This window comes from Perca fluviatilis, chromosome 19, assembly GCF_010015445.1.
Source record: "Perca fluviatilis chromosome 19, GENO_Pfluv_1.0, whole genome shotgun sequence".
Classification (NCBI taxonomy): domain Eukaryota; kingdom Metazoa; phylum Chordata; class Actinopteri; order Perciformes; family Percidae; genus Perca; species Perca fluviatilis.
The window spans coordinates 16,425,183-16,444,063 of NC_053130.1; the positions used below are offsets into that span (position 1 = coordinate 16,425,183).

Sequence of the window (18,881 nt, forward strand, 5' to 3'; positions counted from 1 at the left end):
TAAATTTGCACAGTTGCACTCAAAGGCATGTACAAGTAAGCAGGGAAATACACATTGGTGCAAAGGTATGCGGACACAATTATATGTAAAAAAAAAATAAATATACACGAAGAAAAAAAAGGAAAGTAAATATGGAAACTGAGGTGTGTGTTGGTGAGTAAACAAACACAGCCAGTGTCTGGGCTTTGTGAAGATGTGCTTATACCGTAAAGCACCTCACACGGCGAGGAAGAGCATCAGAGAACAGCAGGCTGTGAATGAACTGCTCTTATCAGCCACGTGCAGCTTCCCACCACTGGAGGGAAACTAGTAAATATCACATGCCTAATTATAAACAGACACACTACTTGTCTCAACTTCCACAATATGTCTTTCATCTCACACCGTTGCTCCTTCAATGAAATCATTAGGGTGAAAAACACAATCAAGAATTCTGAGATTTCCTGGGGCTGCTGTTCCATAATATAAAACAGTGATTAAAAAGTGATGAAATTCCAGCTGTGGCCTTATTTATTTATTTTTTTTAATTAGCAAAGGAAGAATTTCTTGAGCAGTGGCCATAAGATGTCAACACACCTCGACTGAAGCACCAAATAGATAATGGAAGTGATTAACAAGACTGAAGAATGTTTCCTGAAACACATCCTGCAAGAATACTGTGTAGCCTCGGGCGCTGAGAGCTCCACCCTTACTGCTATCAATACCTGACATCACTTTGTTCTACCAGAAATTCCTCTCTTAATTCTCAAGCAACAACTCTCAACACAACTTTACTTTGCCACTTGCTTTCAGTGGGAGGAGGGATGTCAAGCATGGCAATGATTCACAGAAAAAGCAGGAACAAATTGCAGAAAAAAAAAAAAAAAAAAGAAGGCCGTGCACATACAGTTCAAAGTCAAATGTCATGAATGAGTCACTAAACAGCCTGATGGGAAGAGTGCAGTCACACAAAGTCACAAAAGTGTGTCGAGTTAAGCGATGCAAACAAATCTTTGGAGCCAGAGAGAAAAGAGGAAGGCTAGAGGGGGGAGAGCGGCTGCATGTGGCTGTAAGGTTGAGGATGCAGTCGGTTTCAGCGGTTTACACCCTGCTCAGGCTAACAGGAAGTGCTGCAGCTCCACAACAGCTAGCTGGAAGTCCTATTGTGTTATAGAGTTTTCTACATAGGTCAATGGAAGATTGTATTATTGTTTGCACGAGGCTATACGTTGTCAGTTGTAAGGTTAAACACTGATTGCAGAACCTTAAGCATCATATCACTTTCATTGCCTGACTGTATTTTACTCATTCACATGTAGGAAGTGTTGTTTCCCTTTCTGAGACACACATTACAGTACAATAACAGGTACATTTAATTCTTTTAAACACCAATGAAAGAGCCCTTTCTGTGTGCTGATCTAACTACATGGTCCTTCCATGACTACACTCACCCTCCTTCCCAACCTTCTCTCCTAATGAGTGGACAGGCAGACAGGCTCTGGCTCCAAGCGCAGGTTAACAACTTAAAAAAGAATCGACGGTGGAAAAGTGGGTCATCTTCTCCTGATGTAGAAACACACGCTCATACAATTGTGCTCTTAACACCGACATGGATAAATGCTCCTTTAGGTGCCATCAATTGGAAGATGTGGAATGTATGATGCTGCCAAGTCACCAGGGCTCTTACCTATTTACAACAATGGAAATGAGTGTCATTATTGAATTTGTGTGTAATGTCAAATAAAATAAATACAAAACTGACAAAACCACCGTATGTTTGTTCTTCTATCTTTGTTTGAACTAAAGAATTATTTTACAATTCAATCTTATTTCCTAAACCCTAAGCATGACCTACAATCCTCTCAAAGTTAAACCCACATTAAACTACAAACTTATTGCAACTCTTTTAATGCCCAGCCATGAAAAAACAACATAAACATAAAGACCAAAACATAACCACAACCTCAACTGTAACCCTTATCCACAAAGCCCCGAAATAAGCCAGCAACTAACCAATACACAATGTAAATGTATGCTTGTGCAGTGTACATAGACAAAAAACCCACTTAGATTAACCCTATAACAGAACAGCACGTAGGTCAACCTGTGGTGAGCTGATCTGCCCTGATCCATGCTGTGTGAGCAGCCAAAGCTTTAGACTATGTTCACACTACAGTAGCACACCAGACAAGATAGAAGCCCTTGCAATTTATGGCCTAAATTACAGCTGCAACAGACAACAATGCCAAAGCACAGTCAACATTTAAAGTTTTGCATTCAGGCTATATAAGAGAAGGGTACATACTCTTAAATTCTGCTTCAATTACGGCAATTCTAATTGCATCATCTTAGACCTAAATCCACTGCTCATTTGGCCATTGCTAATTGGCCTGTGAATTACCAAATAGCTTTGTGCAGAGATGCACACATGGACAGCAGACACAAACAAACAAACACACACACACACATGCACACACATGCACACACACACACACACACACACACACACACACACACACACACACACACACACACACACTTACCGAGAGCCAAGCAAAGTCCCTGCACATCTCATCTTATTCCCTTCATAGCGCAGAGAAAAGAATCAAGTGCCACAAATGCTCCTGTTCCCGCAGAGGCCAGTGGCAACTCTCAAAGCTTTTGCTGCTTCCAAGCCTCCTGCCTGCGCCTTATCACTCTCTGCACATATCCCTTACTCTGCTCACTTTTTCTTTCTTACTTCATCTCCTTTCCTGTCTTTCTCTCTTCTTTTCTTTTGCTCACTCTCTTTTCCTCCCTTGCTCTCTGATCTGTCTTTTTCCCTTGTCCAGCGTCTGCACAATGCACATCAATTATTCAGAGGCAGTCTCCCGGTTTCTCCGGCTTATCCAATCAGAGCTGGGCTCTGCACTAATGGGCTCCTGCTGTACCTGCTACCGGCTCCAACACAGAAGGGGAGAAATATACAGAGACAGCCGAGGAGAAGGGAGGATGAGAGAAAGAGATATAGACAGCGAGCCGACGCAGACAAACAGAAGTAGAGATAGAGAAGGCAAGATATTGCAGTGCTTCTCACCTCTGTCGTGAGGCGCTGTTATTGATGTGCTCTGCCTAGTCCGTCTAGTGCTCCGTTGCCCTGTTTGTCTAAGCTGCCGTCACACACTTAGACAGTGCACACAGAAACACACATGCACACATGCATAATCCGACAATGTGACTGCCATTTTCAGGAAGGGCAAAAAAGAGGAAATAACGAAAAAACAAAAAAACAATGCTTTCAGATTGCAAACTTGCATAAATGGGTGGAGCTTAGTATGCTGTGCAAGCTGGCTGGAAGCCAGTGCATGAGAGAGGAAGTGGGAGAAGAAGAAAGTATGAGATGTAAAGATCACTCTATTAAGGCAGACAAATAGTAAATTATCAGCCCTATGACAAAGGGGATTCTAATCTGACAACATTCCCTTGTCTTTATCAGAGGCCACTTAGTAAATCCAACTAACAAGACACATCAGAGACTTGCAGAATAGCTGAGTGCCACTGAATTAAAGAAGAGGCAGGATGAGGGTGAATCTGAGTTCATATTCTCTCCGCCCGCCCCTAACATAACCTAACATGGTGAGAGAAAAAAAATCTGGATGAATGAGGAGGAAAGACCTAAACTGTCATTGTTCTCTCACTCCTTACCTAAATGCTGAGATGTACTGTGCACCCGAAGAGCGGGAAAGCCCACTGGCTTTGTGACAGCAGAGGGAAGTTGTTTTTTGTCTGACAGACACTCAGTCATCAACGGTTTCACAAACGTCCCACGCAGAATTGAAAGACACAACGGAGGCATTGTTGGACAGAAATATAACTTGAAAAGGGTGTAGCTAAAGCCCCTGGGGGGGGTGATGTGCAATCGGGGGGGGTTGAGTCCTGAGGTGTGGGTACCAGATCAGTCAACCCTGAACAAAAGGAGGATTTAAATCATTTGCTCATCCGGTTTTGACAAGAACAAACACTTCTGTGTTTGGAGTGTAACTGCACTGCCAGCTCAGCTGGGATTTTACCTAAATGAATTTACTTGCAACTGTGTAGACCAAACCAATTAAATAGCAAGAGATAGAGGACCAAATCAGCCAGATGCAGCAAATGCACCTACCCAAATAAGTATTTCCCCATGAGCTTTATTTCGATAAACTTAAGAGAGAAGTTCTGCAGGTAGTTTTGGGTTGCAAAGGGGTTTCATCTTAGGCGAACCATTGGAGAGTGTCAGAGGACAGGCCCACATGCTAAAAATAAACCCTGTTTCCTGTTAATAATTCAGCGCGCTGCTCTTACTCAGCAGTAATTAAATATAAAAGTCTGTAAGGTTGATTGGGTCAGTAACAAAGGATGCCTACACCTTCCTCTAGTTCTACACACACAGCTCAAATTTGGAACGAAAGACGGGGTGAGAAAATCAATCAAGTAAAAGTAAATTGAGACAGATAAGTGGAAGACATGTCAGATTGTTGTAGGCCAAAGGAGGAGAGGGTGTGTGTGTGTGAGTGTGTGTGTGTGTGTGTGTGTGTGTGTGTGTGTGTGTGTGTGTGTTTGTGCGTGTTAGAGCTGGGCCATGTGGGAAAAAAAATCTAATATCACGATATTTTACCTATATGTTACCAAATACATTGATGACGAGTACTTATTTTCAGTTGCACTTGCTTGCTGAATTATGTGAGTTATGAGTGGGTGAAGTGTTTTTTGGGAGTGCTGTGTGTTTGTGTTTTTCACAGGACATGGAGTGAGTTACAGCCACACCCTGGAAGTTTTCTGTCACTGTTGACACAGCAGAGTGGCTGTTTTCCTGAGATCATGCTCCGTGAGCTCTGTTGACTGACCGAACGCTGACAATTCTTCAGTTCTGCTGGGACAATTTCTTTTTAATGTGAGATGTGAGTGGGTGGGGGAACTTACAAACCACCCAGAACAAAGCTAAGCTCTTTTCATCATATTTCCCCAGTTTCTTTTTTTTTTTCAAACACTTAAATCAGCTGAAAAACAGAAACTAAAAACATTAAAAACAATTATCACTTGTGTAGATGCTCTTAGACCATAATGATGAGCTTAATCTTCTGATAACATGTGATGCCAATGCCAACATAGATGATTGAAGCATTATTTCTTTGAGCAAGACAGAAAAACAAGCAGAAACCTGACTTCAATATTAAAGTAGGTTTCTAAGAACATAGCGATCATTCCAGGGAGCAGCTACCTTAAATCCGGAACGTGTCAAGTCATGTTGAAAACATAATACACAAACTGAGTCACACTTGAGATTTACTTTCATCTATTTTAAACATAACAGGAGGGGACACTATTGAGAAAAGGCAAGACAGTAGAAATAAAGAGGATAACTTGTCATAATGATAATGCTGTAGGTTTATTAGAGGAGCTTATGCGTCATAAAGAAAGAGAACAAACTGTTGTGAGCTTGGTGACGAGAGTGGCAGATTCACTGAGGAAGGAAACGGTAAAACCCTTGATAGATTAAGTGCGTAATCTGATTTGGTGTCTGCTGAACTTCACAGTAGTAGTCCGACAGCTCAGAGTCTATTAGAGTTTTGTGTGTTTGTATGGCAGCAGCATACCTATTATCTAATGAACCTCGCAGTTGGAAGTCATCTTGTAGCAGACTACAGATTACGAGGAAAACAAAAAAAAACTCTAAGAAGATTTAAAAATGGACTATGCATTTTAAACACTGGATTTGAAAAAGGAAGCAGCGTTCATTACGAGTACAGTAGTCCCGCATTGCCAGACCTATAAATATGAACTGTAGTGACTCCTACAAAAATCTAAACCTAAACGTAGCTATGCTAGCTGCTAGTATGCTAACAGCGTTAAAGCTTAGTATCCTTGCTGGCCCTGAGAGTTAATAGTGCTAATGCTAGCTCGCCTAAGAGCAGATAAATCTCTTCACTGGCTGATTCCAGATTAGAGCAACATGCTAATCCCTAAGGCCTCGCTGCAGGGTCACAGTCTCCAGACAGCTCATCAGCAGCAGTCTGCTGTTGCTAAAAATCTAAAATATGTTGGGAGAAGTGCAACCTTAGGCATTTGTAGTTTGCTCATGGGTTCTCTTACCTGGAGTGAAGAGGGTTAGAGAAGAGGGCTGACAGACACACATGCAAAAATAAATTATAAACATAAGACTTATTTATAAATGCAAGATGGGAAATGTTCTTTTTTTTTTTTTTTACTGTAGATCTGTTCATCCTCTAATATCCCATTTAATTACTTACTGGAAGTCATATAATACTTTGTTTGGTGATTAATTTCTAGTAAATTGTCTGCCTGCCTCATCATCTAGATCAGTATTCCTCAAAGACTGGTCCGCCAGCCACCCCTGGTGGTCCACAGGTAGATTCTGTAAAATATCATGTTTTTATTTCGAAATTCAAAACAGTGTTTGTCAAACTTTGTTTAATAAACACGTATGTAAATTGAATTGGCTGTTTCGCTGTATTGTCGGACTTGAGCAATGAAGCTGACCGTTTTGCGACGCCACATCCAATTTACATCACAAATTATCAGCGTCACGTGAAGAAAATACGGAAGGATTAATGTTTACGGTTATATGCAACACCATTCTTTCCATTCATATGGCAACAGAGACAATGAGTGAGTGAGCTATTTGTAAAACTGTCATTAATTTGGCTATAATTTGTAATATAATGTTGAAGTAGGAGGCCTGGTGGTTTGGGGGATATTTTGGCAGCAAGACAGATGGTCCATAAGTTTTTTTTTTTTTTTTATTGGGTAAGTGGTCCTTGGTCTGAAAAAGTTTGAGAAACGTTTGACCTAGATCACCTGGTATTTGCACGCGCTGTGCAGCAATGACAGCATTTTGTAGTTGTAGTGAGAAATACACACGTCAACTTAATTTTGCAACTACTAGTAGGGTGCTTTATCAATTTCCTCTTTAACTGATGCTCTGAAAGAAAGCGTCAGTGGGATTGATCTGCAGTCTTAAGAGTCTGCCTCTTCCCCTTAGGAGCCCGCAGAGAGCATCCTAGACTTCTCAGCCCTCGTCTGGCCTCTCAGGTGTCAGATTCGCGGCCCTCTGTCGCCATGCAGGCTCTACGAAGATTGTGCTGGGGATGCACAATTAAACACACATTCATGCACACGGACACACACACACAAAGACAGTAGAAATGCACACATATGACCATACAGCTAACAAATGCTTTGTTCTCTGCATCTTTGTGTGAGCTCTCAGAGTTCAAGTGTGCATCAAATCTCCTCTGTCGCCCTCCCGTCTGCTTGTCTGCTTTCTCAGACAGACGTCCTTGTGCGGGAGGTAAGACGGATGCTCAGTGAGTAAGATCTGCCCTGAGTCACATCTGCCTCCCACCCTGACAGCCTGCCTGCCTAGTTTGATGACTGCCCCCCCACCGCATAATTACACTACAGTTCCCATTTGTCTGCTGTGCATAAACAGCTCTTCCTGAAACACAGTGCTGTCTTCTATTAGATCCCAGAACCATCAGCAGGCCGGAGGATGATTCTGACTGTCAGCCGAGCCCAGACAGCCAGCCAGTCCGAGCCATGCCTGGACAACAATCACATTATCCCAACACAGGAACACAGACAGAGGGAGAAATACAGCAATCAATATTGTACACTGACGTCTGTCTGACCACTTAAGTTCCTCCCAACAAGACGCTTCCCACCACAACTGAAAGGGGATATTCAGCTTGAGCAAATGTTCATATCATAGGACCATGTGAGCAAAAAACGGCAGAAACTAATACATTTCTGCCTTCAGCATATTCAGTTGCAGCACATTGCAGTTCATATGAGGAATTATGGGATACGATTACGAGCGTTACTGTTACTGTCACAGCAGTTCTTGTTATAAAACAGTGACATATTCGCCTTGTCAGAAAAACAGAGGAATCAGAGAGTTTAATCAAAATATTTTACTCTCACTTCTTCCAAACTGTAACTGCCGAACAAAGGTTTATCTGTGTTCTGACTGGCTGGCCACGGCTTTGTCAGGTCTCTGTCACGCAGAGTGAGTGGTCCAGCACACATCAGCGACACCTCCCCAGCCATCCATCTCTTTCTCTCTCTCCTCTCTCCCGCCTCTGCACATTTCACTTTGACAAATGTACAACAGGCTGCTCCTGCAGGACTGAGGGAGGAGGGGAGGGGAGGTATAGATCGGGGGGAAATTGGATTTGATAGATAAATGTCTGAGGATAGCATTACTGCTCGCTCTTTCTCTCTCTCTTCATGTGTGTGTTTATGTGTGTGTGTGTGTGTGTGTGTGTGTGTGTGTATGCGCAAATATGCACATACAAGTGTGGGTTTGTGTGGAAAGACTGTTGAGTAGACGGTTTTTGTGAGGCTACCACCCGGACAGCTCATCTCAATAGCACATTAATGTTTAATGGGACTAAAAATATCTGACATTATAATGCTCTATGGGCTTTTTGTGTGATGTCTGTGGTCGCAGTCGCACATTTGCAAACCACAGATTCATGGTAACTTTCATTCGTTTTTTAAGCAATGGCAGGAACAAAATAATATACAAATTAAACTGTCTGTTAGCATAATTATGAGATTATCTGTGTCGTGCTAACAACATATCGTAATGACCTTTATATAGTGCTCAAAACATAATAAGCAGTTACGTTGTGCATTCATGGCCAGAGCAGAATGATCACGACTTAAAGCCATACAGCGATTTGTTTTCATTGTTTTGTTTCATGAAAAAGTGAATAATTGCAGCATGGAGAACAATGAGCACTGTGTTGTCCGCTGTCTTGCAAGTCAACAGCAGTAAATGGGATGATGTATGAGCATGCATCTGCTGGCATTTTAGTAAAGTGGAGGGCCTTACCTGCAGACTTGGGAGTGAATTTGTCCCTGTTGGCAGCACACACAGCCAGCAACCTGTACCCTAGGTCCAAGTCAAACCCCTGCTGAGCAGCAACGCGACTCACCACCTGGAGAAAGAGCGATGGATCATGAGTATAGCTGTCTGTCTGTCTATCATCCATCCATCAATCCATCTTACACAATACAATAAAATATTGATATTTTACTAATATTACTTACATGAATAATAAATGCTAAATAAACTGTAAGCTATAGTGAAGGACAACTTAATCCTTTTTTAATTGTGTTAATATTTTGAACCCCTGCTATCACTAAACTTAATTTTTCTAAAGACAGACACTCATTCAATGAGTGAGATTAATGTGGAGTCTGCAGTCTGGATTGCTTCAGTGATCCACAGTCAGGACGAGTCTGATGACTGCATCAACCTCCAAGAGAGCTGAGAAAGCCAAACCACAGCCGCTCTGCAGAGCGAACAGAGTCAAAAGTTATCATCAAACAAGCCCGCTCTGGCCCTAAAATGAACAGAGTTTGTCTTCTGACTAAAGGTTGCCGGCTTAATTACCCAGACAGAGCAGGAAAATGTTGAAATAATAGGTATTTGGATATCCAGCTAAACTAACAAGTCTAACTGTGTGTGTATCGGAGGCCAGTGTAGAAAAAGAGTAAGTAATGTTCGTTTCAGCAGCATCCCCTGAGCAAAGGTTAAAAATCCTCCTTTTTTCTTTCAATTTTGAGAAGAATCAGTCCCCAGCCGTAAGGTTTTAATAATCCGTTTGTGCTAATGACTTCAAAAAGAGGTTGAACATTTATGGGACATAAAGCAGGAGCCTCCCTTACTCTAATATAACGTGAAAGGGGATGCTAAGTAACGTTAAACAGGACTCAGGAGACAGGGGTAAATCATTATTAGAAGGAAACCTCCTTTGCTTTTGTCTACTAGCAGATGACAACTCCTCTGCTCCCTCTGACCTCAAAACACACATTAGCGTTAACAAGGTCAGCTGGGGTGCCTTTTAAAGAGCCAACATAACAGCTAGCAGTGATCATGAAGTGCCTTTGTTACAGGTGATATGGCTGCTTGAGCACTGAAGGAAAAACTATGGAAATGATGTCAATAAATAGGGTTTATTTGATTGATTGATTGATACAGTCAAGAGACTGTAATATACAATTCTACAGTTAATCACTGTAAATGTATTTAAAGCTGCAAAGTAGACATGGGAATTCCAGGGGATACGTAAATACTTAACATAGTTTATTCCACCCAACCATATTATGCAAACAATGACGATTCTGACAAACGGTTGAATCATGTTGCTGTCAATCATTTAATTTCCTGCGTGAGTGAGCATGCCCTGTAGTTTGCACAAGGCAGGCAGCCAGGCAGCCATCTACAGAGGCTAGCATAGATTCAACACAGATTTAACAGTGTTTTCAGCTTAATCTCGATCTAAGGACGTACATTCCGGCCCAAATTCCCGTCAGTGTGAGAACAGTGCTGGAGGGTTACTGGTTCATTGATATTTTTGTTTATGTATTTGCTGGAGGAGGAGGGGGGGGAGGTGGGGGGGTTGTAGTTTCCTTCTGCTTGTTGTTTAAGCGGTTGTATGTGAAAGGCAACTCCTACTAAGAGGCAGTAATACAGATGTCTGCCTGCACTGACATCACATTACCCACACTTTTGATACAGTACGCAAAAAAAACCCACAAATTGTCAAGCAGACACAGCTAATAGTGCAGCACTAGCAGTTATGTCATCTTTGATTTGCTCTGGAGCCGATAGTCCACCAGGGATCGGAGGATGACCTCCACATGTACAACATGCCGGAGGGAAGAAGCGTCTCCACATGAGGCACACATTCAGTTTCATTCAGCTACGATAAATCTCAAGGGCTATGATTGATGCGCATCTTTAAATTTCAGTTCAGCGCTCTGATACAAAGCCAGCGAGGTACCGTCACAAAGATAAAATCCTTCAAAGAATGCAAGGACTTGTTGCGTGCAGTAATTCTCCAGTTGAGAAGCCGTTTGCTCTCTGAGTCTGATGAAACAATTTAGCTGATGGAAACAGCCCCATGCTGAGAGGGCTCTCAGTGGTGGGCTCCATTGTATAGCTCTTTATCAGCCTTTAAGAGGCTTTTATTGTGATTTACACAGTAATGAGCATTTCTCTGTTTGCTCACGCTACCACTTCAGCCGGGGACAATGTTCCTTCAGAGTTTCATAGGCTGATCTTAGCGACAGACGCGTGAAACTTTCAATTCTCTGCTTTAAAGCCTCTTTCACACATGTGACTGTGTATGTAAGTGTATGTGAGTTTTTTCCACACACCTGGTGCAGGCCAGCTCTCTGGGCCTGTGTCCAGATTAGAGCTGCAAAGATTAATCGATTAATCGATGAGTTGTCAACTCTTAAATTAATCGCCAACTATTTTGATAATCGATTAGTCAGTTTGAGTAATTTTAAAAATTCTTTGATTCCAGCTTCTTGAATGTGAATATTTTCTAGTTTCTTCTCTCCTCTGTGACAGTAAACTGAATATCTTTGAGTTGAAAAGACATTTGAGGACGTCATCTTGGGCTTTTGGGAATCACTGATCCACATTTTTCACCATTTTCTGACATTTTAGAGACCAAACAACTAATCGATTAATCGAGAAATAAATCAACAGATTAATTGACTATGAAAATAACCATAAGTTGCAGCCCTAGTCCAGATCAATTAATGGTAGCTGGTGAACTGAAAGGCAATAGCCAGGGGTGACAGGCTACCCACAGTCCTGTTCAAGCCTCTTTTTTAATATGTGTGTGTGTGTGTGTGTGTGTGTGTGTGTGTGTGTGTGTGTGTGTGTGTGAAGCACAAAGTAGAGAGAAGCAGTGGGTGACAAGGACTTTAACCTCTGTCACTGGCCTCTGAGGGCCTGAGCCGCTGCCTTGGATAACTGCTTGATACAAACCTAGTGGGACTATGCCTGCTACTAACTGATTTTACTCAAATATCCCAAAAAATAGTATAATCCAAATATCAATATGACTATGACATGAATGGTGTTTCAGCTATTGCACTGTCTAGGTTAACCTAAAACTTCTCAGTGTCCCAAATCTAATTATTGTGTTGGTCATGTCTCCTAAAAAGTACCTGAAAAACCCAACGAAAACCATAATTACTGTTTGCGTACCGTCAGACATCCCATGAGACTTTGCTCGAAAGGTCGCTGGAAGGCCCGGGGATCTCCACACCAGTCGAGCAGCTCTGTGGCCGCTGAGTGGAAGTTGGCCGGGTTCTGTAAGTGCTGTGCAAACACAGAGGAAGGAGACTGCCATTAGAAACAATGGAAATGAGCGTTTTTTTTTTTCTTTCTTCAGATTAAGTACAAATTGGAAAAACACCGAAACCAAATAGTTTCGCAGTCTTGCGCTCTCCCTCCAAACTGCCTTGATTTAATGTCTTGTGTTTCTGCAAAACCCTGTGAGGACCTTGACTCCTTCCAATATACGCCCACTTAGGGCTCTGCTGCATTGTGGGAAGAAGATCACACCCATATCAACAATGATGCCAGTGTTTCCTGTTAATCTCTCTTGGCAACACCCAGCCCTCACCCCCATGACCCATACAGCAACCACATCTTTCCCTCCAATCCTCATTCTCTCTCTTCTCATCATTCATTGCCTGTTTTCAGAATGTAACAGAGCCTCGGCACCAAATGTCCACTGGCTGGCTTGGCTGTTCACAAAGAAAACAACCTTGGTCCTGGCAGCTATGTGTGTAGACTCAATATGCGCCGTTGGTGTGTTGTCTAATCTCTTTCAGTCTCTGTCCGTCTCTCTCGCTTGTTCACTGAGGCCTGAAACAGTTGAGTCTTTTCTTCCCAGTGTCTGAAGGCTACTCAGGCTGGCAGGACACAATAAGCGGTTTTAAAATTGGGCTCCCTTTCTTCACGGCTCAGGAGGTTAATAGCTCTGAAATGGCGCAGAGCTGCAGCTTGTTCAGTCGGCGAGATTGAGCCCACTTGAAAGCATTTATTATTCTCATCTGGAGCTGAAGCGTCTTGTTTTGTGTGCTCTTGAAATGAAGGTAGAACTATTGTCTTTAGGGGGCAGCAGAGGTGAGCATTTTTTGAAAGGGCAGTTTTTTGGCGGTGTGTGACAAAAGGGCTCTTGGGTGCGAACGCGGCCTAACATGTCAGGCCTGGTCCCCGCCCGCAGAGAAAATCTCAGAGAGTTTCCAATGATATCATGAGCTTCAAGAGAGGCCTTGAGTGACTCATCTTTTTTGATGTGAAGATTAGCCATTAAAGAGCTAGCTGTGGATGAAGAGAAGCAAGGAGAGTGAGAGAAAGTGAGAGATGCTCTTGTTGAGTGAGAGGGAGGAGAGGAGCCTCTTCTAGATGAGTGATATAATCTGGCATTATTGCAGCTTGATGGGAGGCGTATCAGCCTTCAGCGCGAGAGGAATCAGAACTAGCACAGCAGGGGCTGTCTGTCTAGATCTGAACTCACAGCTCCTCCTGCTGCAGCGCTTACCACCGACTCTGCCTGACAACCTCGACTCCGGTGTCAGGGGGAGGACAGCAGAGTGAAATAGCTCCGCTGAGTTTTTGGAAGAGGATGGGGCCTGAGCTGTTCTTGTTGATGTTGCTGTTCAGGGTAGGATGAGGACAAGAACGGGGAGGTGGGGGAAGAGGGCTGAGCGGCAGCGATGGGGTTTCAGCAGACAAAGAGCCAGACGCTTGACAGACCGTCCTCTGTAATATGATGGACTGACTTACCCCTTTTCAGGCCAGCCAAGGATCAGGCTGTTCAGTGCCTACCTGGCTGCATGAAAAACACTTGGCTCTCTGCCAGTGGCTTTCCCCAAACCAAAACAACACCCTGCTGGTAGAGCCGCCACAAGCTCCGAGCTCACTAACTAAATCACTGCCTTTGAAGTCTGGTTTACTACGAATTCTATTACAGCAAGAGCCGAAGAGGAGTATATAAACCAAACTACAATTAGTGCATTTATTAAGCTAGATGTGTTAACTCGGGCGATTTAGGGCTTATCAGTGACGCCTGAGAAAATAATTGAGCAGGCTTTGTGAGGTGAGTAGTGTCAATTCCACCAAATTCTACTCATTTAAGAAAAGCTGACATACTAGAAATAAGGCTTTCCCAAGGTTTTGACGTCAAGCACATCGCTCAATGCAATCGAAGTAAAAGCACTGAGGCAACAAGAGCCTGTTAAGATAAAGGTTATTATAGTGGGTGCTCAGGAGTTTAGGTGGGGGATTGGGTGGGGGTTTAACAGCAGGCACAGGGAAAAGGGATATGTCACCTCATAATCGCAAGCTCAAAGCCCTATCATTCACTCATTCACTGTAAGGCATGGTGTCATATGGATGTTGGGAGATATAAAGGATCACACCCACATAGCATAAACAAATAAGCCCACAGCCAGTTCTTGTAGACCATTAATCACAGGCAGAGGCAGTAGCCCTGGGTTATGTCTGACTGTGTCTTTCTATCTGTATCTGTCTGCGAGGAGTCTCCTGAAAGCTGGCAGTCAAGGAAGCATTTAAGCAAAACCACAACAAGGGCCGGCATACGTCAAGAGTCAGGAACGTGATGTAAGAGAGCACAGGACCAGGGGGAAAGTAGAGTCTGTTATGTTGCTGGTCTCTTTGAAGTCTCTTCTTGTGTTCTGCCAGATTTGCCTCTCTCTCGCTCTCGCTCTCACTCTCACTCTCTCTCCTCTCACACTCTCGCTCTCTCTCTCTCTCTCTCTCTGACCCTGTGCAACATGATCTGTGTGACTTGAGCTAATGGCCAGAAAAACTGATGCCCATATAAGGTGCTGAAAGGAGAAAGGATTGTAGGAAAGGAGAGGAAATGCAGATTCTTGTGTCTTTGCCTCCAGAATCCATGTCTGCATTTTACTGAATGAAATTAAAGAAGGACTTACAGGCTGCTGCACATGGGTCTTTATACACACCTGTTTGATGCACTGCAGCCTGTCATTGGTCTGCTGGATGTGCCGGTCCATTGATGGTAACGTGTTCATCTTGATGTCTCTACCGGAACGCCATTAAAGGTTCTGTACTCTGTAAAGGAAGCAGAAGAGGAGAGGTACATTTGTTAGAAAAGGTTTTTTGCCAGGTCACCCATGTAAAGAGTTTGTAGCCTATAAAAGTCAAACAGCATTTTAGCAGCTTGACAAATTCTTAAACAGGGAAGCCAACTTGTTTAACACACCAACTCGATTATCGGCCGTCGGACAGTCTGGCGAGCTCAGTGACTCGAGTCTGTTCGGTGTGTTCGGTGCCTTCGTCAGTCGGAGAAGCCGTCGGCATCCATTTTGGCCAATTTGACTTGTTGAATCGGAAGGCGGGCAGTTGGACTCAATGGACAACCTGATTGGTGGAGCGCTAACCCGGAAATAACGATCGGGATGAGCCTGACAAACGTCTCTCAAAATCTGACGAAAATCTTTTAAACTGACCTTTGTCGATCCGAAATGAAGACAGATTCAGCAACTGTATGGCCAATTTCTCGCTTAAAATTTTTTCAGAAACACGTTTCGGTGAACTATCTTCGTAAAATATGAGATCATATTCCGAACAAAGTTGCCATTATGCCCGGTTGTAAAATCCGGGAGCAGCCAGACCCACGCGACGTGTTCGTCCAATCAGCTGCCGGTTTTAATTTTTTGGGGCGACAATACAGATCAGCGCCGCCTGCTATTATGGAGACGTATTACGTCTTGCGCACACGCTTCGGGGTGTTCTGAGGCACTTTTGTGACAAACTCTGGTCAAAAAAAAAGTCAGTCAGTCTGACTGCCTTTTCTGCCGAAGGTTGGCCGTCGGGTTGGTGTGTCGGAGCCTTTATACACTTCACCAAAAGCACATGCTTTTGGTGAAGGCATGAAACAGAGATGTTCCACAGCAAACGACAAACATGAAACTGAAAGAAACGTCATTGCTTTTACCTGTGGAAGAAAAATCAAACACTTAATGAAACCCCCCAAAAAAGACATGAACTCTTATCTCTCTTTAAAAGAAGCACACCTCACAATTAAGGTTATCAGTGAGGCATAGATTTATACCAACATCTAACCACAGATAAGGTATAGCTTTACAGCATCTCTTTCTTTCTGTCTATATCTTGTTCTTATCCAACAGGGAGCAGTAACAACAAGAGCAATTCCAGCCCCACATACATCACTGCATCTCTGGGAGAAATGGAGGCTGGATTAATAGGTATTGTGCTGGTTTGCCAGCAAGGCTTCCGTCCCTCACCATCCCTCTCTGTGTTTATCTCCATCAGTTTTGGACCGTCTCACATTCCTCCACACAATAGGCTAACTGAGAGACCACAGGGTGGGGAGCCAGGGCTCCAGAAAGCTGCTCAGTACAGATAAAGGGTCCCCCAAGGTCCCCTGCTGTGAGAAACAGAGCAAGAGACCGAATATGATGAAAGCATAGTGCTCAGGGAGTTTTCATGTGTAATGCTCAGTCTAGTGGGCTTATCTTAGAAAGACTATTGCCAAGTATGCACACTCTTTCTGTCTCTTTCTCTCTCTCTCCACACACACACACACACACACACACACACACACTTAAGAGCATGTAAACACAAAAGCTTTAATTCTTCACTTTGATTAAGAGTAAAGGTAATACTTCAAAGGAACACTTTGAGAATAAGAGTGTATTACTAATCCTCTGGGCTTATGCATTACCAGAGTAAAATTACCTCAAGTGCACTTGCAAAAAGTCTTAAACATCATCGGATCCACTGATGAGTAAAGGGGTAATACTGGAGCAAATGTGGTCAAACGGGGGGCAGCCATATGACTCTCCTCAGGTTAAATGGGCATGATGCTGCAGTGGCTGCTGTAAAAAGTCCCTACAAAGCAGCTAACTTTACATTCTGCATGGCTCAAAGGCACTCTGACTGCACATATGACCATAACTTTGGGTGGCCTAATTCTGCTGTGCTGTCTGCCAGCATCCAGCAGATGTCTCCCTCTCCTGCTGCTAACCAGTATGTCTCTTTCACACACTACACCCAAAGCAAGTGGTCCAGAGAGGGCTCCTTTAAGCCCTGACAAGTGCTACAAATCCCCTTCAGCGGCCAGGCAGCTCCACGGACCACTAACAGGGTACGATCCAGCCCAGCGCTGGCCGTCTGACCTTGTGGCTATTGATTAACTGTTTCTCCTCCAGCTCCCCTTCCTGCTGTCCCAACACACCCGCAGCCAAGACCGAAGAGGAAGGAGGGAGATTGGAGGGGGTGGAGAAATCTGCCTCTTTTACCTTTAATCTCTTCTTTTCTTTCTCCTTTCCTCTGTTGTGCTTTCACAAGGTCCAACCCACACACACACACACACACACACACACACACGCACGCACACACACACACACACCTCCTCCCAAAAACAGGCAGTGCTTTTGTTAGTCAATGAAAAGACACGCCCTCAGGTTCTGAAAGGAAAATGAGTGAGGTGGAAATGTGACTTGCCGGTGGCGTTGTAACTGAGATAAGAAGTCAATCCACCTGACTGACTGACTGTCCAGGCTGACAGATGCTTCAGCACCACACCCCCGTTCAGGGGGGAAATGTGTTGCATAACAGACGATGCTTCAGAGGAAACATGGCAGAAGCCTCTCCTCCTGCCCTACATCCTCACCCCTTCCTGTTAACTATCAAAATAAAACCGTAATCTGTCAAATCATCATAGGAAGGGAAACAAGTTGAAGGTTTTAACATCAAAATAAGAAATAGCTGCCTCTACTTCTCCACAGATTGACTGATTACAGCTGGACTGAAGAAAGAATGGTAGCAGTGTGTGATTTTTGTTTTCTTCTTCAGACTTTTTGGGCTACTGCTGCTGCTGCTGAAAACAGGCCTGCTTAATCTTTATTGTCTTCCAAACATCTTAATCAGCTCCACTCAGCACTGCTTACCAGAGGTGCAAAGCAAAGGATTACATATCCAATTACGCTGTGCATATTACAACCTCCCTTTAAACAGTAATGGGAGGATGCTGCTATGAATCAGAGCAGAGTAACAAACCACAAATAATACCAACATCCTAGGAAGCCTCTGTTCCTCTCTCTTACTGTCTAAAAAACACACACAGACAAACTTTTGCATTTTGTTTCCCTCCTTCCCTCTTTCCCGAGCAAAACAAGCTGGGGGAAGTGCGACAAGAAATAAGTGCACGGAAACAAAAGCAAAGTAACATGAAAAGCACTGGAGTATGGCAGGAAGGGGGCAAGAAGAGCCAGGCTCAGTGGGGAAAAGAGACATAGAGAAAGAAAAAGAAAGAGTGTTGAAATTATCTCTTCATTATCAGCAGCAGAAGCAGTACACAACCACATATTCATTCTCTCTCACACACACACACACACACACACACACACACACACACACACACACACACACACACACACACACACACATGATGCACTCATGATGCACTCTAATACTATGTATGGTATAGGAGCCGGGCTGGGCAATATGGTTGGAATGGAATCAGTATCAAGGTATTACTGTGTATTTTCATAATGTTTGCAAAACCACCTTTAAAATCATCAAACGTTTAATTTAATGTACTTCAATTCAAACTGCTTTATTTAACAGTTAAGGGGCAATTTGAAGCAATTTGCATACACAAGTACACAATTCATTTACACACATAAAATTAGGATTGTTTAACAGCAATTTGTGAAATGATAAAATGATATGACCATATCATCAGAATATGATCCAGTGCTAAAAGTTGACAAACACAATGAGCCCTAATATGAAGGAATACAAGTCGTGCAGCCATCAAACCCATCAAAGCTTTACGTCTCCAGGCTAACGTACTGGAGTGTTTTCTTAAAATTGTCCGCTAGATTTTTGAAGTTATGCTGCGGTGTGAATGGGCTCCACAGGACCTGGAGGGAAGAAGCATATTCTGAGCAAAAAAGATTTTAAGTTTAAGTTAAATAATTATGTGTTTGAAGCAATAATATAGAAAAATAACATTGGTGGTGTTTTA

At 43.2% G+C, this 18,881-nt stretch overlaps 1 protein-coding gene across 6 annotated transcripts in view; it reads right to left on the reverse strand.

Moving 5' to 3' along the window:
• The window catches only part of zmiz1a (zinc finger, MIZ-type containing 1a), a 110,221-nt gene that overhangs the window by 18,916 nt on the left and 72,424 nt on the right, over positions 1 to 18,881 (reverse strand). For 3 of the 6 annotated variants that reach the window (XM_039784714.1, XM_039784712.1, XM_039784713.1), the window contains exons 3-5: positions 14,827 to 14,935; positions 12,035 to 12,148; positions 8,855 to 8,960 (exon numbers count right to left, since the gene is read on the reverse strand). In XM_039784714.1, the coding sequence (XP_039640648.1) occupies positions 8,855 to 8,960; positions 12,035 to 12,148; positions 14,827 to 14,895 (289 nt within the window). In that variant the 5' untranslated portion in view covers positions 14,896 to 14,935. Of the gene's footprint in view, positions 1 to 2,522; positions 2,766 to 3,055; positions 3,225 to 8,854; positions 8,961 to 12,034; positions 12,149 to 14,826; positions 14,936 to 18,881 lie in introns of those variants that run through there. The other 3 variants (XM_039784718.1, XM_039784717.1, XM_039784715.1) reach the window with 2 other exon arrangements.